The 27,270-nt window shown below is 29.2% G+C and overlaps 1 protein-coding gene across 1 annotated transcript in view; it reads right to left on the minus strand.

The window, feature by feature from the left end:
• LOC109605311 (zwei Ig domain protein zig-8) overlaps positions 1–27,270 on the minus strand; it is a 326,759-nt gene that overhangs the window by 144,769 nt on the left and 154,720 nt on the right. The window contains exon 3 of the mRNA XM_020021881.2: positions 8,264–8,445. Coding sequence (XP_019877440.1) covers positions 8,264–8,445 — 182 coding nt within the window. The remainder of the gene's footprint in view (positions 1–8,263; positions 8,446–27,270) is intronic.

Consider the following 27,270-nt stretch of genomic DNA (forward strand, 5'->3'; position numbering starts at 1 on the left):
AAACTGAACCAGCATTAAATATTTACCACAGTATTAAAGACCCGATGCAGTGTACATATTAAATGGATGCAAACAATGCCAAAAATAAATTCGCATTTAAAATCACGTACGTCGATGTAACTGAAACCAATAACAAATGCAATATAAATAAGTACAATAAAACGCCGAAGCGTAAATCAAATATCAAACAAAAACACTTCGACAAAATCGATTATTCATTATCAGACAACAAATCGCACTCAGATAGATATAAATTTGGAAAACACAACACGTATCGTTTGACAAACTGGGGGTGGAAACATTCTTGTTTAACTGTGCTCGGGAAAACGCGGTGAATATTTGTTTGATGTTCTGCCTTCAGGTTTTAGGTTGTTGATTTTTATTTCGATTTTATGGCCCGCTTTCAACTGGTGTCCTAAGAGAGATTCGTGCGATCAGCGGATGCATAAAATGTCCGAAAAGATAGTCTGCCGCTAAGATGGCTACGTGTCAATTGAAAATGGTACATTTCAAGTTGGGCGCTTCGCCACTGAAACGTATGGGAAAACTTTCAAATTCATTCGAACACTGCAAATTTCAGCACGTGCGGTTAATCTAAAAAATGCATTCATATTGTTTTTAAATCAAACTAATTATAACTTCAAAAGTTTCACGAATGCGTTTCGTACGCCAACACTATTTCGCAATTAGTTTGTGAAAGTTAATCCAACCAAATGTTAAAATGAAAGTTTTAAAAACAACTCGTTTATAATTTCCGCGGGCATTCATGAATGCCCAAACTAAAGCAAATAGCTTCACGTGCTCATTTTTTTTCTCGAGGAAAGGTGAAACAATACTTAATTAAAACATGGGGTTCGAAATCCATTCACGCAGGATTAACCCTTTTCTTTGTCGGCTGGAAGAAGGGAGGCGCTCTTATCGCGGGAAACGTATCTTTCAGCACTGTGTGATATGAATTTTCTGCCCGGCTCCTAATAATAATAAAACGAGTCCTGATAATGTATTGTGACGGTGCAGTGGGAGACGAGATGAATTTTCTCAACGCTCATAAATTCAACAATGAATTATTAAAGTAGTCAAATATAATTTGCGACATTTTAAATGAACGACACTTAATTTTACTTTAGTATAGTAACGGAGAAAAGCTAGAGCCATTCACAATGATACATGCACACATTAAACCCCGAAGAAATACATTCGTTTAGATACTTTTTATCTCTGCGACATTAACTGAAAATGACGTAAATTCCTGTCCATATGAAAACTGAATAAAAGACTCCGCTATCTGCAAAATAAATCTCGGATAAATACGGTCGTCGAGGTTTTATAACTTATTCGGGGGACTAAGACCGGGAGTGAAAATTCTCAATATAAGTTACGTTAAATGGGAAAATGAAGGCCATGGAAAATTGTACGGATTACCACATTGTGGGTGATGGATGAGTCATTAAAACTTTTTTATGTCGGTCGAGTGTTTGATGAAAGGAACAGTAAAAAAACGTAATAGTCGCGAACGCCGAGGGTAACAAAGGGGCACAAATAATAATTCCCATTTCGAAAGTAATTAGATCTGGCACGTTTTAGATCCATTATTTACCTGCGAATGTGATTTTTTCGATTTGGTTCCTATACTTTTACTTTGTTTTCCGATGTCCATTACCCGTCGTCGGACCATTTGTTATTTTTTTTATCAGATTGAATTAATAGGGGTGCAAGGGGAGATAAAGCACGGCCGTATGGCTTTTTAATTATTGTTGAATTGTAAACTATTAGTCTGCCACACAATACGTATTTGTTTGCTACAGTGGGCCAGTAGTGTCCGTATATTTGTATTTACAATAATTCGTATTTATGTGTCGCCTGTTCAAATACGCCTATTGACGCATACGTTATGTGCGGACACTTCAAGTATTCCCGTTTATCTGGTTCTGTAATTGACATACTGTCACACCGTACAACCGTAACAATGTATTGTTTTACCCCAAACGAATTAGACCCAACCACAGGAGTCTCAAAATTTTCAAAAAATCGAATTTCTTGGTCAATGCTTTCTACTAGAGCCAAAGATATTACGTAGTATCAGTTTACGGCAATTTTGAACGTGTGAAACAGTTTTTCAACTTCAAACCCATTATGAAGGGTGCTCAATTCAATAACATTTTTTCTTTTTAATAAATAATGTTCGTCAGTTTTTAGCTGTAAAAATATTATAAAAAATCTTCGATGGATGAAATATACTTTATTGCATGCTTAGAGTGTTTTATTGTCTGTTTTTAAGCTATTATTCATTAAAATCCAATTGTAAATAAGAGTACAGGAATGTTTCCATCTTAAGACCACATCTTAAAACACACTGTATATTTTTTAACATCATACAAAATTAAAAATAATGAAACATGGGAAAAAACATTTTTTAAAAGAAATGACCATTTAACAGTAAATTAACATGTTAAAAAACCGTTGTGCCACCTAATAAACATTGGTATTTAATAAATCACTGAATTTTTTATTATGTAGCCATTTTGAAGAATGCTAAACGTATTACTTTTTAATAAAGAAATGTCTTAATCATTTTATATCTAAAAATATAATAAATAATGTTTAATTATTTCATAAAAATTGAATTATAAATAAATTATTTAATGGAGTGTTTCGATCTTAAATCGCTACAACGTAAATTATTTAGTAGTATTTTATAAAGTAACTATTTTATTCGTATACGACTAAAAAAATTGAATCATGGAAAAATCGCATTTTTTTAAAGAAATTGCCACTTAACAGTAAATCAAAATGTTGAAAAACCCTTCTACCACGTGATAGGCATTGACGTTTAATAAATCACTTTTTTTTTTTAGTGCGTATCCATTTTAAAGGGGAATTGAATTAAAATTTTTGTCTTTTTTGGACTATAAAAAACGTTAAAATAGACCTCTGTTGGGTAATAGACATTAATTTTTAATAAATACATAGAGTTTTTTTTATTGTCTGTTTTTAGCTATTATTATAAATAATTGGTTGGGCGTAAAAAATAGATTTTTTTTCGTGAAAAAGTAAAAAAATAGTGTTGTTTTAAGGAAATTTAACTTTTTCAATAATTACAAAAACTTTGTTTAGTGCGTATCCATTTTAAAGGGAGTTTGTTATTGTATATATTTTAGCTATTATTAATTAAAATCAAATTAATAATAAAGAGTTATAGGGGTGTTGTATTATTTATCTGATGTTGTAAAAGCTTGATGACAACAAAAAACATAGGAAAAAAACGTATTTTTTAAAAGAATTTGGCATTTAACAGTAAATTAAGTTATTGAAAAACCGTCCCTCACGTGTTAGGCATTGAGATTTAATAAATCACTGACTTTTTTTGGAAGGATACTAAATTTAGTTAAAAAGTTGACTATAAAAATAATATTTATTCTATGCATATATTATGAAAGATCTCTATCGGGAGAAATATTTTTATTGCATGCGTAGATTATTCTCTATTCCATGCTATTATTCATTCAAATCGAATTATAAATAAAAGAGTTACAGGTGTGTTTCCATCTTAAACAGACTACGTTGTATATTATTTATCAGGTGCTCGGACATTTTACAAAATAACTAATTTATGTATTCACAATTAAAAATATTGCAACATGGGGAAAACGCAATTGTTTAAAGAAATTTAACAATAAATCAAAATGTTGAAAACCCGTTATGCCCATCGATGTTTAATAAATCACTGAATTTTTTTACTCCATACTCATAATGGTGGCCGACTTATTTCTCTCATGAAATATTCCCTTATTATATTTTTCTGTTTTTGGTCTATAAAAAACTACATAAAACAAAAGAGCTGCCGATTTATATAGAAAAAATCTGTTACACGCATAGAGTTTTGTATTGCCTATTTTTCGGCTATTGTTAATTAAAATCGGATTATAAATAAAGGAGTTATATCTTAACTGCACTGTATATTCTGTCAGGTGCTATTGCCGTTTATAAAATATTAACTATTTTATGCATACATGATTAAAAACAATGAAACATGGGAAACACGTACTTTTAAGAGAAATTACCATTTAACAGTAAATCAAAATGTTGAAAAACTGCCACGCCACATGATAGGCAATGACATTTAATAAATCACTGAATTTATTTAGTACGTACCCATTTTGAAGGACGAAAAATTCTCTATCATAAAAAATATCGCAATCGATTTTTCTCACTTTTTGCTAAAAAATATTATAATATTGTTGGATAACGAAGATAATATTTTTTATTGCACAAGAGAGTATTCCCGTTTTATTGTATATTTTGGCAATTTATAACTATTTTATGCTTCCACGATTAAAAGTTGAATCATGGAAAAACGCATTTTTTAAAGGAATTACCATTTAACGATAAATCAAAATGATGAAAATCCGCTATATCACCTGATGGTCATTGATGATTAATAAATTACTGAATTTTTTAAAACGATAAAATTTGTGGCAACTACAATGTAGGCCATTTGTCCACGATATACAAGAAACGTATGGGATACAAGACAAGGACACCAATAGTGTGCATGAAAATTTTGAACAAAAATTATTTACAATTTGCTGCACGTACGAATTTAGTTTCTGTTACACAAAAATTCTATTGGTTTATTAAACATATGTAGGTTAATAATATTAATTTGGTTAATTTAGTATTCCAATGTAAATATTTTTATACGTCAACAAAAAAATGTTTCTAGTAAATTTTTAGTTCGATGGTTAAGAAAAAAATCTTTTAATAAAAATAATTAATTGTTTTATCTACCGGTTTTTCCTAAATTAAATTTAATTTGAAATATTTTTAGATATTGTTAATACATTACTGGCAACATACATTAGATATATTTGAATTTAAACAATTCGTAATCACAATAATTAATTGTACATTTTACGAGAGGGTTAAATTTATAACAGGTACACGACTCGCCAGCAATTAAGCTCGAAGCACAGCAAGTCTCAAACAAACAATTAATTTTTAATTAACGAGCGCCTTACCAGAATTTTTGTGCTCTATTTCCTTTACTGCCCATTTAAAGGACAATTAATTCGGTGATTAAATTAAAGAAACGGTCATTGTCACATAGTTTCCGGAAGGAAAATTAATTTTGCAAACACTACAATTGTATTTTTTGTAAATGGGAAACTCATGATAAAAAAAGTGCGAATACCACATTTTTGGCTGCCGGATTACCGGCGCACAAAAGTTGCTTCATAGTTCAAATGTTTTGGAAGCTTAATTGAATAAGTTGTTAGCGAGTGTCATGTTTAAAACTTTTTCTACCGACTTATTAATATTAATTAACTCGTCTATTTACTTTGGTTTTATTTAACTTTATTAAAGCTTGGCGAAAAAGTCCGTGTTATTTATAACGAGGGTTTAGATGTAATTGAATACCCACCTGTTTCGCTTTGTTGTTTATTCAAAACATACTTACATTTATGTGTGCTTTAATTAATACCTTTGAGTTTATTGCGGATAAAACCGTCATTTATAAAATGCCAGGCGAATTACGTTCAATGTAACAAGTCTGAAATTTCATGAATTTTTGTAACCATCCCACACAATAAGCCGTAAAGAGATACTCGGAATTAACAAAAGCCCCAAATATATTTATTTGATATCATTGTAATACAAGTACCTGTAAATACTGTTCACAACATTTTGGGGACAATTATATATTATAAAATATTTTATAAATTAAAAAAATATTTTTAATTTATAACAATTAGTTGCCCAATTTTTAAAAGCTTTGTTATTTATTTAAGAAATAAATGTAGTGATATACAGCAATATGATGCGTCTATTCTAAAATATATATGGGAAATTATAAGTTTCTTTACTTTTACAGGGTGATTCACCTAAATGATTTATTAAAACTTTACAGGGAACTGAAGGAATATCTGTGTGAAATTGTGGTTGCAACTATTGCTTGATATTATCTGTCTTTTTCTTTGAAAAAGTATACTGAAACTTTAAGGTGTTGATCATTTTATGGCATATCAGTATCTCCTAGAATTTCTTCAAATATTATTTGAAACTCAAGAGATTTCATAGTTTAGGGAATGAACCAGTATATGCACAATTGTTAAGGCTGTGTTACAAATAGGCAAGATGGTGCGTCAATTTCCTTTAACAAGTAGTCAAAGTTGACCAACCTTTCTACTCAGTAATACTTCTTTGAGGCAATGTTTGGGAATAAGACTTCCATGGTTTTATTAAATATTTGGATGCTTTAAGTTTGCTTGTCAAATCATCACTTTTTTAGCAATGGGATCAACTGTTTCATTTTTTGTGACACAAATGTGTAACAGGACCAATAGAATGTGATTTTGAAATTTTTTTAATTGACTGTAGAATATAGTCAATGTACTGTTACTACCAGTTCAAACAGAAATGACATTAGCTTTGATTATTGGAGTCCTATAAATATTATTGATTTTTTTAATTTTATGTAAAATTATGGACATTTTTTTCGAGAATTTTCCAAATCTAAAACATCTGTACAACAAAACAGTTTCCCTTGGTACACACGGTAACAAAAGAGTATCCTATCAAAAGCTATTAATAATATTCCAAAATACAAAAAAGGATTTTTGATATTTCTATTTACTTTTATTCTATTTTGAACTGATAAGTAGGAACTTAACTAAAATGAATATTTTTCGAAAAAATAAATGAAGTTACTAAATCGATTCAAAATGTCATATATTTAGAATTGTAATATTAATTAGAATTTCATTTGGAAAGTTAATGTCACTTCCTTTTGAATTTGAAATGATGACGCATTGAATATATTTTAGAAAACTAGAACATCACGCTACAGCTACAACCAAAATTACACATTGATATCGTATAAACTTTTGATGAATAGATAAGATAAATCACGTACGCCAACAAGGATTTTTGATGAATTATATTTGGCACTATTGAAACTAATGTTTTCATAAAAACCATTGAAAATGAATAAATCCATATCCATGTTTATATACAATCTGAACGATACAGAGAAACTGAAACGGGAATTTTGCAAACTTGCACAGTCTGAAGGTTCTGTGGAATGAAATAGGAGGGGAAGAAATCTTTGAGGTAAGCCGAAGCGTAATCAGAGAATTCGGGTCCGAAACAATTGCCGCAGTATGCTCAGCTCGTCCATATTCAAGCGGACTTTAATATTCCATTTAAACACGGGACGTCCAGCCAATTCATTTGCCATTTGGAAAATACGTAGTTTTAAAGGGGAAGAAACATTCAAAATAACTTCGGTGTTTTAGTTTCCTGACTTATTTTGTAAGTGGCCTAAGTAACAGTCCAATTTACTTTAATAATAGAAAAGTATGAAGTAAATTATCAAGTCTCTTTTGAAATTTTCACAAACATTCAATTAATTTAATTTTAATGTAGTGCAAAAAACTCGCGACCCTAGCACAGAAGTTCTCGCCAGTTATTTTGCTTTAATAAGAACTGAAAATATATAGGAATTAGTTTATTGTTTATTGGTTGAACTTAACTAAAATACATTTTAGGTTGTTTTCTTTTATGTTATATTAATCTGTTATGTATTATGGATTATGATAATTTTGTGTATTAGTGTTAGGAAAACGATTGGTTGCCTTGAAACAAACTGAAATGATTTTTGGTAAAATTCAACAGACCGATACCTGTGAGAACTTGGAACATAAGATGCAAATTAAGTTAATATAAGAATTATTAGTTTATTAGTTCTGGTTACTCTAGAATTAACAAAGCACGTGAAAATAAATAGTTCTACAGCTACAGGTTGAAATCTCTACACGACAGTAAATCGAGGTTAACTCCATACTTCTTGCACTTTTTGGATGCCTCCTCTAACTTTTCAATAAAAGTTGAAGACTGTCAGAATCAATAACAAAAGGGCTCGGTAATGAATTATGTTTTATTTGTGTGGTGAGAATAATTGGAAGTTTTTACACATGCAAACATGCGTTAGAATGAGACTTTTCCATAATAATCGAATTTGTAGAATTTATGTAACATGTAGGACTCCACATCCAATTTGATTGAGTTTATGCTTCTCAAAATTACTGAATATGTTAATGATCATGGTGGGTTAATTCATTATTAAGCCATTTTAGGTTATATTCAAATGTAATATCATTTTATTTAGAGATGATTTAAATTCTTAATAATTTTAAAGGTTTTAAAAAAATTGCACTGATTTACATTAAAATAAATCAGAAATGGTCATCGATGTTAAACTCACCGTTCTGTTTGCCAAATTCCTGACCCGACAGCTTAAGTAGGTAGTTTTACCGACGAGAGCCGTAACGTTTTTCGATACGCTCTTGTCGAAGTACGGACCCCTGTCAATGATTAACGGCTCAACGTCACTGTCTTTCTCCAATGGCATATCCATGTTCTCTTGCCTCTTCATTCGGCTCCAACCTGCAACAAAACCAAAACGATTCAGAACTTTTTGCTTAACATGTACACCGATAATTCACTGACTAAGATTGTAAATTTTTAATATACGTAATTTTGCTGCAATTTTCATAAGATGTATTGATTAAACATTTTGTCATTGTTATTAAATAATAAAGAATTTCCTTTATAATTAAACTGAAGAGTAAATTAAAATATTGGGATTTGCCCAAGTCATAACAAATATATAAAAATTTTAATTTCGTAGAGTAAATGAGTAAATCCTAATTTCTCTATAAATTAAATTTCTTCGTCCGTAGTAGATTAATGTTTTATTGCCAGGATAAATTATTTTTGAATCAAACACGAAATATAACAATGGAAAATTTAAGTTAACCATAGAAATCGCAGACATAAGTGCATTTCCGGGGGATTTGTTGGGAGTTGTGCTCATGCGGGGCAATATTCCAAATTCCGCGTGGACTAACTTTTCAGTCGCATATCAACAACTTTTAACATCGGATCGGATGGAAAGTTTTGTGATTGGGAAGTCTACGAAAGTCGTCCGGCAGTGTTGTAAAATTTTATTGCTTTTCAATTTAATTTTAATTTCTAGTCGGAAAGTTTCATTTTTCGACGGTATTATGAAGATTATATTATAAATTTTATCTTTCGAGCGATTTATGAAAAATATAAATGCTTATCGATAATATCTCAAGGATGTATCGTAAAAGTAATATTTTCCAAACTCTCGAATGTCTAATTAATTATATTCTTTAATATTTTAATCTTTCGTGAAGTTTAACGATTGAAAAAACTTTATTATATGTATTTTACAACTTTTCAATTTATACTCACACAAAATTTATATTATGAAATATATTTTAAGAATTAATTAAAGTAATCTATTTGACAAAGAAGACTCTGTAAATATCATTAATTGTATGCCGTTTACGATTTTATAAATTTATTATCATAAAGTACATCACTGAGTAACAAAATTTATTTTAATACGGGCAATTTTAGGACCATTTTGACCCCACTGTTGAGCAAGAGGTGCCAATAGAAACGGACAAAACCACAACAAAACAAAAACTCCGTCCATTTAGACACAACAGCAACACCGGTTTTCAAAATCAGAAACATCTCTCACTTTTGCTTAGATAAATTGCGAACAAGATGCAAATTATTCACAGAAAAAGGTCCTGCGGTTTTTTAAAGTTCAAAAGGGGATAACTAAAATTCAAATGTCAAATAATATGGAACCTTTTCTCAGTGAGTGATTTTTTATATACGTATTGATGTGTTAAATTAATAATGTTTTATTTATTAAATGTCGAACAATAAAATATATTTCAATTTTAATAGTAATGGTCGTATAAAGCGGGGTTGATTTATGGTAGCAAGTTGTTGACAGATAGGGCGCTGTAGACATTACTTTACACGAAGCACCACCTCACCCATATGTCTGTTGTACTACTGTATTTCGAGATGATATATTTTATTGTCATATACATATTATAATTCTTCTGTGGAATTTTATACATTCGCATTGTTTTTATTTGGTCTGATTATATGGAAAGGGTTTGTGATGAAGTTAAACATAAAGTTTATTTCCAGACTAGAAATGAGCTTTCATTTTAGCAAAATGATTTATGACATTCTCATACATATACAATTTCTACATAAAAAGACTTTTCGCATAAGATATCCTTATGAGTATAATTCTGTTTCCGTTGTTTCGTTTCGTTTGAAATGCGTCTTTTTATGGCTTCCGGAAAAATAAAAGAGGAATAAACAAAAACATCACGTCTCAAACATAAAATGTACAAGTATTTTGGCTCTAAATATAGGCCCGGAGCTTTTTATAGAGGTATCCATGAGATAAAGTATCAATGTATAGAAGAAACGTTTTAACGCAGTTGGTCTTTTAATTTTGAACGACTCAGATTACCGGTTCCTGCGCAGATACTAAAGAAAATTATCGTGTTTCAATGTGTGTAGTCCAAATTTATTCGTAATTATTTTACTGGCAGTCAGTTTCATGTTAATTTAATTTCAATGCATGTTTCATTAGTAGTACAATCAAAGCATATACCAAAACACTATAATTATCTATTACATTCTCGAACGGACGCACATCAAAAGTCACCATCACTGATCAATGGAAGATATGACTTCCACAACTGTTTTGGAACACTGATCAGGAATCGCAAACTAATATACTAAATAAGTAGCCATGATTATGATACTGATTACAGTGCAATATGGGAAAATGGCATTTGACTTCGTTGCACGTGCACTACACAGTCATATGACATATAACTCCACTAATTGGTTTGTTTGTAACCAGATTCAAAGGGTGGAGCGTAAACGGCTTTCCACAACTTGAAATTGGTTATGATATGTTGGTTCTGAGGTTGGTCGTGAATTATTATTACATATTAAATATGCTTATTTAAAAATTTAAATAATGGTTTCTCTGATATATTATTTACATTTCTCAAAGCAAATTATTGTATCCCAGTAAAATTATGTAAATGTATAATAGATAAATATTATTTAAAACCTGTAATTACTGAAATTAATTTTTATACATTGATTTATTTATGAAATATTAATATTATTTCTCATATGAAAGAAATCACTAGAGATTTTATTTACCCTCTTAAATTCAATACCAAATGTCTAGAAACGTATCGAAGCTACCTGATCTCATAAGATGGACTAATATTTCAGAGTGTGTTTTCCTAGTAATATATATAGTATATATCGATGGTTTAAAATTATATTGGTTTACATATATATATATATATATATATATATATATATATATATAGATATTCCCAAATGTCTAATATTACATTATTATTTTTATTAACATTATATTCGTGCAATCAAACTATAATATATAAACCAACTTCTTTTAATCCGAAATAAAAGATCTCAAAATTTAAAATTACTATAAAAAAATCTTTTTATATAAAATTTGATGAATGCGGTTTTCATACTTAGCAGTATCAATCTAATTTTATTCTTTAAAAAATTATGTTCTTTTTAATTTCTCAATCGACAAAATTATAACTTTTTAGTTATAGTCTTTCATTGCTCTCTGCGTTTGGGTTCAAATTAACTGATTTAAAATTGATAACTGAATAATACAAATAACAAAAAACAATCCAATCTTACCATTAATTGAAATTACTTAGTGTTATGTGATCCATAAAACTGTGGGGACGAGTCTAAATTTAAATTATAAAAAAATAATGGTTTCGCTTATGTTAAACTTACTACTGGGCAAAAGGTTTATTATATTCACAGTAAAACATGGTAGTTATACGCTATGGGGATGCTTCAATTATTCAGGAGTAGGCTCCTTTAGACTGATATAAGTACCGGCATATATTAAACAACAATTTGCTTTTATATATTGAAGAAATGATGGTAATAATAAATATGTTTCAATATGAAAACGATCTCAAACGTAAATCCAAAATTGTGAGGAATTTGTTAAAACATCAAAGCATTGATGTTTTTCTAGCTTGTTCCAATCATCAGAAATTAGACATAAAAATTTTGCAAATTTTAGTGAACTCATCAAATCAGTTTATGAAGCATGAAGTGATTCAGACTTGTCGTCTATTCGGAAAATGGTTGAGTTTATGCCACAGAGATGGGTCAAATTATAAAACAAAAAGGAATATTAAATGTTAAACTAAATAATATAGATTTTATTATTAAAAATATTTTTCAAAATTAAAGTTGTTACATTTATGACCAGGTCAACAACAACAGAAACTAATTATTTTAACAGTTCACATCAAATAAATTATGGTTAAAATATTTAAAATTTTAAAAAGATTTCATAATAATTACCACTACTGTAACTAATAATAAAATAGAGTACTTCCAAATTTACTACTTAAATTAAATTTATATTCAAATAAAATGATAAAACGTTACTGGAACGTTTCATTATTATTAAAGGGTATTTCATAAATGAAAGTGATCTTTTACACTTGGGACTGTTCATTATTCTCAATTATCTGTTTAATATTATAGGATATTATTAAAACTGACTGGTAGTTCAAATTTAAAAAATAACTCAGACATAGATCAATATCAGTTGATAAAAGAAAAATTTAATTTATTGATGACAATGATTTACATCCAAGTCTGACAGTTTTCTGCATTCATAACGTTTTGTTAATGTATTTCATAAACATAAATAAAATTGGCTGAAATCAATAAAAGTGTCAATATTACAGAGTAACATTTTTCATAAATCAAAAATACATAACCAAAATTATTATTCGACTAAAATTACAGGAATTATATTTCCTTTATATTTAATAAAATCACAAATGAATGAATCATGAATTTTCAATACAAAGGAGATATAGGTTTCACAATTTGTTACTGTAACGTTTTCGCATTTAACAAATCGTTCGCAATTTGTTAAGACTATCCATTAATATTTATTGATGGATGACACCGGTTTGCTTCAATTTTATCGGATATGCCCATTCTAACTTCTAAGTTACACTGCCAGTAATTATAGACTAGATAGAATGACAGGTAAACTTAAAAATCAAAATTTTATATAATCAAATTAAACAAATTGTGGCGCCTGTTTCCTAAATAAACCGACCCAATTATTTTTTATTTGTTCGGCAAACACAAAGTATTTATTTTAATTTGGACGAGGGGAAAACGGGCCGAGCGTTCAAAAGATTAGTGGCATTATACGACAGATTGACATTCCAATTCCGCGGGGCATACGAATTATATTCTCTGCGGCCATTTGGAATATTAAATGGCGGGTCCCTTGGATTTCTTCACGTAAATTTCGCCAACGGTTGGTCAGATTTTCTAGAATTACGACATGGAAATAAATACGAATTTATGGTGGGTTTTCTTATGCACATATTCGGAGCAAATAAAATTGATTTATGAGATAAAATATTTTTTTGTAATTAAATCTAACTTTCTCATAAAAAAATCAATTAAAAAACCACTAATTGGCAATTATAAGAAATATTTTTGTTATATATTTAAACATATTAATTTAAAATTGAAAAGTAAAGCTTAATTAAAAACATATAATAACATAATGAACACGTCATAATTTGAAAATCTATATTATATACACTTATTAGTAATAATTCAGTACCAACATACCAATAATCGATATTTAAATATTTACGTACAATTATAAAATAATTATTACAATCTATACTCTTTACTATTAATTGTAACAACAGAAATGTATATAAAGTTTATATCCTTTAATATACCGCTAGTTAAGAAGAATAACATTTTCTTAACTTACATAATTTACATTGAATAACATTATCAAAATTATTTTACATCCTTGAAATTTAAATTAAGAACATATTTTATATAAACATTTTTAATTTATCTTACTTAGAGTACATTATAACTATTATGTATGTACTTTCCATCTAAAATGTCTTGTAGGTCTTAAACTGTTATAGCATTGTAATAGTATAATTAGTGTATAGCCATGATAAATTTAAAAAATTAGACTTTAACATACAGTGTGGCGGAACACCTCATAAAATTTGTATTAAAATGAGTATATGCAATATTTGATAAGACTATACTTATACTAATAATTTTGAAACTAATTTTCGTAATTCAGTAGAATTTACGAAAAAAATATAATAATAAATGCTTTAAATTGAATAGTGGATTAATGAAAGTAAATAAAATTTAGGTATTAAGAATATTATTATAATAATATTAATATAATTCTTGAAAAACAAGATAATTTGTGTTATTTCTGGTATTATTACACCAAATGTATGGGAAATACGAGGAAGATGATTTATTAATTTTACATAAATCCCTTTAATCAAATTAATAAATTTAATTAAAATGAAACATAATATTTATTGTAGAATATTCACATCCTATATTTGTATTTCGACTTTCGCATAGTCCTTTTTCGTTCTATATCCTGTCCTAAACTGGCATACAAAACCGTTATGCAGATTTTCATGTCTTGACCTGAATATTATGAGGGTCGACAAAAAATATTTTTGCAAAGTGAATGTTCAGAATAATGATGTTCGAGAGGCAGTTCAATTTCGTATTCTATTACCGGGCGACATAAAAAGACACTCGTGACCGACGTTCGATCAGCAAACAAGCTGATTTTTGATTTAAAAAAAATATTGAAAATACATATTTACAATATTTTTTTATTTTAAAGTCAATAAAATTAATAAAACTTTTTGAAAAATTCGAAAATCTTACAAAACAAATAAAAAATATATATTATATATAATATTTTTTTTTTTTTTGTAAAATCCATCTAAAAATGAACCAAATTAAAAAAGTGTTATTTGATAATTTTTGATAGAGATGTAACTGGGTATATTCGGATAATAAGGTTTAGCTAACATAAATATAGCATTTCAAATGGAAACACTATAGTATATTCACATAAGGTACGGAGTAAACAAAAATCATGCGCCATTCACGATGTGTCGACAGGGACGAATCTTAAAACTACAGATCTCCAAGTGATACATTTAACAAATATTAACATTATAATTGGTGATATTTAGTTCAATTTTAAATATATTATTAATATGATAAATATGTAATCAGAATGGCACGAAACTCTTTATGCATGAATGCTATCCTGACAAAATTTAAGTTTAACCAATAAGAAACATGTTATCCATCAGTTAGATGCGATCACGTGCTTATCACACAACTAAATTTATTTATATAACTCCGTAACTAGTTCGATTATAGCTCAAAATCACACCCACAAACGCACAATGTTATTACACGTTTCCCGATGTGTATCGTTCCTCTCTTTGCCACCAATATAGTATCAGATTTTCTGAGATCGTTCCTACTTAAGAGAAAATATTCTTTGTATTATTTTATATAGGGATGAATATCTGCAATTTATTTGTTCATTAATAAATGCTTTAATGATTTATTATATTTCATAAACATGGTGTTTTTTTTATTAAATTGGTTATTAAGATTAAATAATATTAACTATTCCTATTACTTATCACACATATACATCTAAAGTTTGTTTGCTTTATGGCATATTAAAAATAGTTAAAAAAATTCTACAGACTTCAAATGGAGCTTCTGAAAATTTGTATGAAATTGTTTCTAGTGACTTCAACGCAGACAATCTTTCTCAGCTAAAAAGCACTGGATTTCATCATCATATGCTACTCATATATTTCATTTGTTGTTTGCTTATTTAATTACGTCGGACCCTTGACTCTTATTATCCTACTATAACAAAATAAAACCTACTGGTAAGGCTTTTAAACATGTTTAATTTTTGCTTTTATTTGTGGTAGAACATTTCGTTTTATATTTTATAATAATTGATCATTAAATTGATTACCGTTAAAACTAATTGATTAAATTGGATGTTTTTCATTTTATTTCAAGTCCCCCTTAACTAGGTCTTGTTACCCGCAGGTACTTAACCCACATATTTTATATCTAGGCAATAAATTTGGCGTAAATATTTTATTTTAATATTTATCAAAGTAATCTTGCCATAAAAAATTATACCATTTTCTCCAGTAATTAGCGCGACATTTACCACGGAAACGGGTAAAAAACAAACGAAGCGGGACTGTCGATAAATAAAAATCCTAATGGATCTTCGGGAATCCTTCGGAGCCGCCTCGTAAAACTAAGAGGGTCAAAGGGGATAAGTAATAAAAATAACAGGCTGTTAAAAGTGGCGCGGCACTGCAGCCGGAGAAACGCCCGCCATTACTTTACATTCAAAACGGGAAGAGGTCCCGTGAAATTAGAAAATCTGGAGACGCATAAAGCGACGGCGGTGGCAATAAAAATGTTAATTTACTTTCTGGATAATTACCAAACCGCGCTCCAGACCTGGTTATTTTTGTTGCTCGGATGTACTTTGATTTTTATACCGACCCGGTTTATGAATAAACAGATGCATTTAATAAAGGTTTTTCTGAAAAAAAAGGTGCAATCATGAATGCGGAATTGGGAGCGGCGGCAGTACGTTCGTTTGTTTGGTCGTGATTGGACGGCATGGTTTTAAGTGATTTTTTTTTTTGTTAACTGCTCAACTAACAAATTATTCGAATATTGCAGGTTCACCTGTGATATGGGTTTTTTGGCTTTCATAAGGTAATGTGATATTCGAACAAATATTTGATTCATTAAAATATATTATCGAGGTCGAAGAGTAATTGTAAATAAAACTTGATTGTGATTAAACAATATTTATAATGCTAATAACATATTTAAATTAAACCAATTTAATTTATTATTTTTCATGGTTTATTGATAAAATGCTAATATCAGACACAAATATAAAATACACAGTAGTGGTCATAATTACAGCCGCTTACTAAAATATACTAAAAATGTCAGCTATATTAATTGAATTGGATGCCAGTGCCACTAATGTTTATGTTTTTTTCTGTTATTGTTGTATGTAATTCAGCGTTACCCAAATCAAGAGAAATAAGAAGAGGTTCATGTTATAAAAAAAATTAAAAAAAGCTGGCCTAGTGGTAACTGGGAACAATTTTAGCTGTGGTCGAAAAACTTGTAAGAAAATCGCCAACAGGATAATTTGAATATCAAAAAAACAGTCCAATCTTATTGTCAACTGAAATTAAAGGCAACCTGGAATACTTGCTGAAATTAATTCAAGGTCTGAAGCTGGTTTGTGACCCCAGACCTACAAGAAAAACCCTGGTTTCAGATAAAAATGTGAATGTCCAATTTTGAGTTGCTTAGTATCACATTCACTGGACCACACAACACTGGGGACAAGTAGTTTTTAGGGAGGAGCCTTAATTTAATTTACCCCCCGTAAACTGATTTATGTACAGGGACATATTAAACAACAAATTGCTTCCATATATTGAAGAAATTAAATTAATAAATCTGTTTCAATATGAAAACGATCCCAAATATAAATGCAAAATTGTGACGGATTGGTTAAAACACCAAAGCATCGGTGTTTTGTCTTGTCTGTTCAAATCTCTAGATATTCAAAAAGGTTGAAGAAATGCAGACTTATCATATATTGGAAAAATGTTCCAGTCTACGCAATAACGATGGGCCAGGATTATAAAACAAAGTGTTGTTTAAATTGTGTAATCATTTAAACAACACAGAGTTAATCATTAAAAATTCCTTACAAAATTAAGGTTACTGTATTTATGTACAGCTTAATTAAGAAAAATAACATGTAACATTTTACAGAAGAAGAATATAGTAGATTTCATAATACTGTATAAAAGAATAGTAAATTAATATTATTTTAACAGCGTTTTTATTTTTCCAAATACTTAACAATACTTTCTGTTTGATTTTTTGTAATTAGAACAATTTTTTCTCGATTTACTTTTCTTCTTGTTACAATAAATAATAAATAAAAAAATAAATATAAGGAAAAGTTGGCCCATGATGGGACTTGTTGCATTAAACGAAGGATAAGGCAAAGTTATATGTGTAAAAGAAAAAGCAAATTAAAAAATTAAATATTCAAAAAAGTCAAAAATGGAACTTAAATTTAACTTTTTTATATGTTTATGTGCATAAATACAAATTTAAAAAAAAAAATAACTATTATTAACTTAATATTGATAAGTAATACTATTAAATGAAAATAATATAAAATTATATATTTATACTAAATGTGTTAGCTACAAATTCTATTGTTTTTGTCTTAATGCAGTTTTCTTTGAACATTTCTAAATTACTTCGTAAGTCTTCTTCGCTGAAAACAGTCGGTTTTTTCCCATAATTACTGAACTTCGAGAAAAATACACAAACCCTTGAGTATTCCACGAAGATATCCGGGAAATTTTATTTTTCGTCTTGTTTATCGCATTGTGTTCCCTGATAATCTGACGAATTGATCTCGGGACTTTATTTTATTTTGCGGTAACATTGTTAATGGCGCATTTACGACGAACGAGATTACCTGGTCCTCCGGGCGATCCAGAAACATTCCGGCTCGTTTCGTTTTTGGGCCCCATGAAAACGTAATAAGGGTCCAATTTGTGTGCGCCGACATAATATCCTGTTTTGTTCCGTCGTTGATTCCAAACGAATCTGGTTATATGGATAAATACAAAAATTACGTGGTAAGAAATAAAATTTTCTATTTATTTTTAAGTTTCTAGTAGTAATATAATATATTTGTGTTTAACATTAACAAATTTCTTACTAATGAATACAGAAACTTTTAATGCAATGTGATTGTTCTGATCACGAAATCAGTTAATTATTATAATTATTATTATTCTATTTGAATTCTTCACTTAAAAAATGGCAAATTTGTGTCTTTAATTAATGTCTTGTGTAATATACATGGTAATGTCATACCTAATTCGATTAAATTGGAAGAAAAATTGCTGAGTTACTGCTGTAGAAAGTTCAGATTTCAAATTTTGATCACTTTTTGTTAGTTTTCCCCAGTCGAGTAAATTTATGTAACAACAAATTTTACCAATTTCCCAAATTTAATATTTTTATTCGTTAGTTTATTCAATTATGTGTATTTCAAGCTCTGGGATAACAAATGAAACTGTGTCACCCATTTTAAGCTGACTTGAATTTTTACTTTGGTCAGTGGTAGTGCGCAATCATTTTCTCGTTTCCGAAGTTTTGATATTTTCTTTCTATTTCAGTCATGTGCTGGTCAAACCTTTCAGTTTGTTCATCACTGGAGTCTGGAAATTGAACATTTTGATATGAATATGTTGAATGAATGAATGACAACTAATTGAAATATTATGACTCGTGCATATTAATTCGACTGGTACTTTAGTAATAATACTTTGATATTTTTGAAGTAAATGGGACACTTGTATTGTCTCAAAAACTTGTTAATGACTCTCTGAAATGCTCCTAATGGACTGCGTTCAAACATATTTTAAATACATTCACATTATCTAATAAAATAAATAAAACAATTTTAGAATATCCATAAACTTGTGGGTAATATTGGAAATTTGTTATACAGGAAATACTTTTTAAAAAAATCTAAAAAAAAATGTTGAGTAAAAGAGTATAATAGATTAATAATTTGTTTTTGTTTATTTTAGTACTAAAATTTATAGTACTTTGATAAAACTGCTTAACATATACTAGTCGTAACTTTATGTATTTGTCTGACACACTCTGGCATCTTGACCAACTCTTATACGTGATAAAACTGAACATGGTTGAATTACGTACAAGATACTGGCTGTTTATCAAAATTATAGACCATTAAAGGAATGTGTAAAATGCAACTTTCATAAATAATTTTCTAGCATATGGATAGCATTGAACGTGCGTTTATTTTATTGATCAATTTTATCAACCGGTAAAGTATTAACTTAGTATTTTTAAGATCAAGCGGAACTAAATTTGTAACACCAAGTAAAGCAAAATAGCGAAATAAAACTACCATAATATGTAGTTCACGGTTCTGGTTAACCCAATTCCATCCTGTCATATACCTCACATTCCTCCACAGCCTTTTAATGCAAACCGCTGCAGCACAGCGCGCTGTTAGCCCGGGGAAATTTCATGCTTTTACATGACATTGTCACTGTTACTTTCTAAATTTGACCGCACTAAATATTAAGAGTACAAAGACTCCGGGTTCATGGAAGCGTGCTACAAAAAGGTCGGACTCGGGCTACGTATTGTACCGAAAAATAGGTAATTTCAAGAGAATTAATTACAAAGTAACGCGGTGTTTCATTGAAATTACTAAATTTGTTGTTTGCAAAGCATTTTATGGAAGTTTCTTGAAAAGTACTTGTTGTGGTCATGGCGATTGTTGTTATTCTTGGGACTACACACAATGAATGAAATCCCTTGGTAGGATGGAAGTGGAAGAGAGAAACTGGAAAGCGGAAGGGAAGTTGGAGTGCAGCATCGGTTACAGCAATTGGAGCTTTAATGCATCAAAGGTAAGAACTCAGACTCGGCTCGTATGTTTCCAGGCCGCAAACAATTGTAGTGATCGAGTGCGATTCTCGCCTCTCTGTTCCCTGGAAATTTGGCTTTAAAATTGGAAGGTTTTAACTAGATAGGTTACAAGAGAAGACAGGATAGAATTTATTCCATTGAAATATTTCATCATATAATGACTAGTTATTTTTATAAAATGTTGTTGAATGAATGAAATCGTGCAAATTCATGATCGACATCATTAACTGTTATTTTTATTCAAAATTGGTAATTCAGAAAAATACTTATGTATAACTAAAAACGTGTATGCACATTGATGACAAAATATGAATGTTAAATAGTGTTAGATAGGTGTTAAATTCATTTTTTTATCATTTTTTTAAATTTGTCTTTTTCAATTTAATATAAATAAATGTAATATAAAAATGTGAAAAGTGTGTATTTTGGTATGAGTACCACTTATACGTCAAAAACACAGGTAAGGTTTTAATTTAATTAAAATAGTAATTAGAACTTGTGCCTATAAAATATAGTTAAAAGGTCAAAAAATTGTACTTGAAAATGTGCAGATAATGCAGAAAATTTAAAAATATGAAATTTATTTAGTTATACCATATCTCCATAGGTTCCACTCATATATTACAAAATTTACCAAGATTTTAAACATCAGAAAATAGAGGAGGATGTTGATAACATACATTTTGAAAAAATAGTTTTTTTGCTCAGAAATTTTTTATTACATACATTTGTATAATGATAAAAACGTCTAAGTGATTTTATGATTATTTAAATAGTAAATGGGATGTAAGTAGAGAGGCAGGCTATAAGAAATCTGAGCCGGAAGTGAACTCGATGACCGCTACCATCCGCAGTGACCACGAAATAGGGTGATCTTGAGTTCTTATACTAAGAGGTGCCTGAAGAGCACTTCAATAATCAGAAGGTCTGGACACGGGATAAGGAAGACAATGACCAGAGCGATTTTAGGTGAGTGCGACAAAGTGCATTTTATGACTGAAGTATATACATAAAGAAAGAAAAATTAAAAAGTGATAAATAAATTTATTGAGTTATATCTCTATGAGAATAAAAATGTTGATAACACCCATTTTGAAAAATAGTTTTTTTACTCAGAATTTTTTATTATACATTATATAATTACTCCTAAATGATTTTAAATTAATTACAATAGTAAATCAGAATTGAAACTGAAGTAAAGCAAAAAAATTCTGCTTGAGGAGGCGCAAATAATATTGAAATAAAATTAAATAAAACTTTAACATTCTGGGATTAAAAAATTTTCTATAATTGACGATGAGGATTTATCATTTATACATACAAAATTAAGCAAGATTTTAAATGAGAACATAAAATTGTAGAAGATATTTATAACACCTTGACTCAATATTTTTTGGTTACACATTATTCTAACACACGTGTATGGTTTTAACTTAATTAAAATAGTAATTCGAACGTGAGAGTGAAGTATTGCCATAAAAGACAAAAAATTGTGCTTGAGAAAGTGCAGATAATGTAGCAGTAAACTTAAATGAAATTTTAAAGAAAAAGTTTTACGTTAAAAGCGGAAGAAGGACCTTCCTGGATAATATAAATGGAGAATGTTAATTCAATTACCTGAAACGAGTATTTTATTAAAAGGAAGTTCCTGTTAATTTTTGGGAGTAATTGGACTTTTAAAATAGAAGCTTTTTTATTACTTTGTGTGGGGATGAATTGTCGACCTTTTTACAAATTTATTGTTCAATAACTGGCCGATTAAAATGTCAAAATATTTTATGAGTAGTTTTTATGGAATATAAATGTAATCGGTTAACGACAGGGGACGAAATTATGAGCAATTTTACAATGAAGGGTGGATTTATGAGTCCTGAAATGTTTCCAATTAATATTTAACTTTACAGCCGGAGCGAAAAAAGAAATAAAAAATCAAAAATGTAAAAAAATTATTTTGAAGAGTCACCAAAAGTTGTAAATCTAAAAATAAAACGGAAATAAAAATGCACTATAACACTATATGTTCGGATTCTTTAATTAACATTAAATAGATGTTAAACAGTCGTATAGATCTGATCACTATCATCCGTCTGGGAGTAAATAAACTAAGAAACCAAGTAATCTCGGTTAGAAACTATTAGGACCTTTATCCGGAGTTGAACTACTACAACAACTTCTCTTTGACATGAGTACTAATTTACTACTGACACTGTAAAATAAAAGTCAATAAGTACACTATGTACTCAAACTAAAACAATCCATTTGTCGTTGCAATTCACTATTGGATCCCGTAAACCGTTATATTACAAAGGAAATAATAAATAATAAGCAATTTAAGAAGTTTTTTAAAAAAATAAAACAAAACAATACTACAAGAATTACGCGCGTCACAATAATACCCGAAACAAAACAGATAATTATTCACCTTGCGACTGTTAACGTTCCCCGCCGTTATTTTATCAGAAGTTTGCGGCTTTTTTTCTTCACGGGGAAGTGTTTTATGAAAAGCCGCACGGGGACCGTAACTTGAGCGCGGCCCTGCGGCAATTGCGACGAAGATTTTCTCTGCCCACAAAACTTCTTTAATGGCTCAAACTCGGAACCCAACTTCGGGCGATCCGTTTTTCATTTGCATCCTTGAGGTATTGTTAAATCCCATATAAAAATAAAGCCGACATACGCGGATCAACCAAAATTTAACCCATATCAAACATCTTACTTTACAAGTTTTCTTGTGTTCAACACTTCTACGATTCGCCATATTTACGACCGTTTCGACATAGATACATACAAATTTATGTTGAAAATAAATGATCAGGTACACAACAAATCTTTTTTCTTTGGTTTTATGTTTATAAATAAATTTGTGAAACAGTTTCAAGTTATGAATTAGAACAAATTCACCAAAAATTTAAAAATGGAAACTGTAACCTGAATGTGCTGGGAAATTCAGACTATAAAGATACTTAATCTTTCAGTTAAATAACATGTAGTGTGATTCATTCAACTAATTCATTATAATTTTTTAAAGAAAACTAAAAGAATAAACAATATGAAACTCTGATTTTGGTTTCGGGTTCAAACAGAAGTGACATGAACTATGTATTTTAATGAAATCTTACACATAAAATTGTATTTTTCAATTCTACATAAAATTCAGAACCTATTACATTTTGAATCCTTTTCCTAACTTCGTTTGTTTTTGAAATACTTAATTTTCAACAAAAAAAATTACACATGAATTGACTAACTAAAGTTCATTCTTGGTATACACGATAAAAAAAATATATCACATCAGAGATATTAATATTGTTCAAAAATATTATACAATGTATGCAATTTCTGTTTATTTATTTATTCGTTTTAAATGTCATTAATCATCTTATTTCAAATGTCATTACATTGACTATAAAATTTTCATTTCACTGACGTAAAATTTTAGTCTCTATAATTAAAAAATATCATAAATATGAGCTGTCTAGAAATTGGTCTAGAAATTGGTCAAAAGTCAAAAATTATTCTTTAAAAAAATGTGTACCATCATTTTGCAATAGATAAAATTAGAGCAACTTTTTAGTTCATAATATTTCATTGCTCTCTGTGAATTTAAATCTATTATTTATGAGTGGACTTTTGCTTATTATAATTATTTATTCATTGGTCGAAGTAAAACTGTAAGAAAAATTATAATTCAGTTTTACTTAGACCGAGAGAAACAACAAGAATTGGCTAAGAGTTTACGGCTAAATTATTCAATGGTTTCCTGTATTATTAAAAACTTTAGTGAAACTTGCCAAGTGGTAAGTCTGAAAAAAATTGTTTTAATTTGAAAAACTTAAAAGAAAATTAATAACTGGATAATTCAAATGTAAAAAAAAAACAGTCCAATTTTATCGTTAATAAAAATTGAGACTTACCGAAATTAGTTTAAGAACTGTGAGAAAATGGATAGTAGACAGAAAAGAAACACCTTGGTTTCTACTAAAAATAAGTCCAACTTTTTTTGGCTTAGGATCACATTATCTGGACCGCAAAATAGTGGAGACGAGTAATTTATAGTGACGAACCTAAATTCAATTTATAAAAAATGATGCTTAACATAAGTAAACATCTTATAGGGACAAAACTACACAAAAAGTTTGTTATATCCATATAGTAGCAGATCAATCATGCTATAAGGATGATACAATTCTTCTGGAGTAGACCCCATGATTTACGTTCAGGAATATATTAAACAACAATTTGCTTCCATATATTGAAGAAGAAATCATTCTCTTAATAAATGAGTCTAAATGAGTAAATATTCCTAACACAAATCCAAAATTGTATCGGATTGACCAAAGACTAAAGCATCGATATTTTGTTTTGATCGTTCCAATTTCCAAACATCAATCCTACAAATGAATATGAAAGATTATGTTTATAACTACATTCGACACAAATATTTTACAAATTTGAATGAACAGCAATTCAAGAAACTTGAAGGAATATGCTGTGTTACGATGATTGCCAACATTATAAAATAAAAGAATATTGAAACAACAATTGTACATTGTTACAATACATAAATTAGATGAATCAATCACCTTGTGTATTAAAAGCGGTATAAAACCAAGTTAAAAATCACACGCTACAAAAAAATCGTTATTTTCTTACATTTTCATTAAAATAAAAATAAATTGATTAAATCGAACTCCTTTTGTAAAGATCACAGGTAAATATGAATTCCTACAGATTCGACGTCCTCGCAACCATTGTACGTTCTCCAAATACATGTGTAATCCCGGCTAGTGCAACGTTGGTGAATATGTGAAACGTTTAAGCTCTATAACCTCCTACATTTGCAAGTCGGGTGAACACCCATTGGATCCGACGCAAATTAAAATTATTCTGGAATAAAAGGCCGAACAGAAGGCCACAGAGGCACGAAATCCCCGGGATTTGTCGCAGGAAAAACACCATACAGGGTTTGAATGGATTAAGATTAAATTGAAACGTATATGTATATCTAATTTTAATCTGATTATAGAAATGAATACGTTGCCTTCTGTTTGGAAAACGCAACATGCTGATACAGATTATATCTCGAAGTACGTAATCCTTGTATCGTCAGCGGATTTTAAAATGTTTGCGCCACTTGACCCCATAGACATTAAGGTGTACGGCGATTAAGATATATCGATTTTCTATTGGAAAAACTCGTTGTTAACATAAAAAAAAAACTAAATCTGGATTGTTATATTCGATGTTCTGTACGTATAGCTAGATTTAAAACTACGGTTAATAATTTTCACAATTAGTGATAAGTAAGTAAGTCGTTTGTGGTGTCCATTTTGATAAATTTCAGTCTAGTGTTGCATTTTTAATAGAGAAAAGAAGAATTTTTAAATAAGTACTTAAAAAGAAACCGTCAAATATACATTAAAGTTACTTAAATAAATACATAAAAGAAAACTTTAAAAAGTAGTAAAACCAATGTTGTAATTTTTGTAGTTATTTTATATTTATAGTATAACACAATGTAGCTAAATTGTAATTTGTTTGTAATAAAAAAAAAACTAGTTTATAACTTTCCATCAAACTTGAGTGACAGTCCATGAAGCCCTCAGTAAAATTTTCCGTAAAGCTTTAATATTTTTATTGTCAATTTTCCTGTACCTAAATTAGCGTAATTTATGAATAAAATCATATTTGTATGTGTAGTAGTTATTATTTTAAGACACCCACATAAGGTACATAATGGGTAAATAATTTTATTTTCCTATAGAAAAACACATTCTGGAATTACAATATTCACTTACAGAATAAGAAAATTAAACAAAAATTTGCTATTGCAAAAAAGCCTATTAGAGTTTTGTTGTGTCTCTGAGTTAATTAATTGCGGATAACTAATTAGAAAACACGATCTTTTGCGAAATCGTAAATACGTACTGAAAATCAATGCGGCAATGAAAATTTTTTTATTATATATCACATGCTTTTTATGTTGGGAGTGTGTAATTCATAGAATATAATTTAATCAAATTCCTTAAAGTAACTGTTACTTTTTATGTTAGGAGTGTGTAATTCATAGAATATAATTTAATCATATTCCTTAAAAATAACGGTTACCAGCAAACTTTCTTGTAATTGTAACATCTTTCACAAATTAAATTTAAAAAACGGTCGAGGAAGTTTAATGAATCCATTTAAATGACGTTATAAACTCCATAAAAAACTCACTAAATTTTTAAATAGAGAATGATGAGACCTTTCAAGTGATGTATTACAAGCCCTACTCCCCATTTAAAAATTTGGGAATAGAAATACCACTCGAAAGAGGGAGGGTCAATGTAGCGATGTAATTTTTTCGTCATATATTGCTTGCTTATTTTATTAGGTGCTTGCTTGCTTATTTTGTTGGGTGTATATGTTTCGTAGAAAATAAATAAAACTCCCTATAAATATATGCAACCAGAAAACTTTGTTTTTACTGTTCTATCTTTTACAAATAACACATTGCTTAAGAAGAGGTTGAGTAAGTAAGCTATATGTTATGAAAAAAATATATTCAGCAGTTAGGGCCATATAAGACTCTGGTCAACCGTTAAAACTATATGACTACATTTAGATGAACGAACGTGTTCTCCACAATTACTTGCGATATCTTCCCGACAGCTTAGCTATTTGCTGACGCCGTTATCTATATATTGATTAATATCTACAATTAATATTAATTAGCCAGAATAATGGCTTTACGGATATCTATGGCAGATTAATTTGATCTGTCAGCATTAAATCAACACACAGTTAGACGATAAGTCGGGAAGCTGAAACTCAAGCCTCAGCCTGTCGTCTGAGACCATTTTAAATGGT

Source organism: Aethina tumida, chromosome 1 (assembly GCF_024364675.1).
Source record: "Aethina tumida isolate Nest 87 chromosome 1, icAetTumi1.1, whole genome shotgun sequence".
Lineage (NCBI taxonomy): Eukaryota > Metazoa > Arthropoda > Insecta > Coleoptera > Nitidulidae > Aethina > Aethina tumida.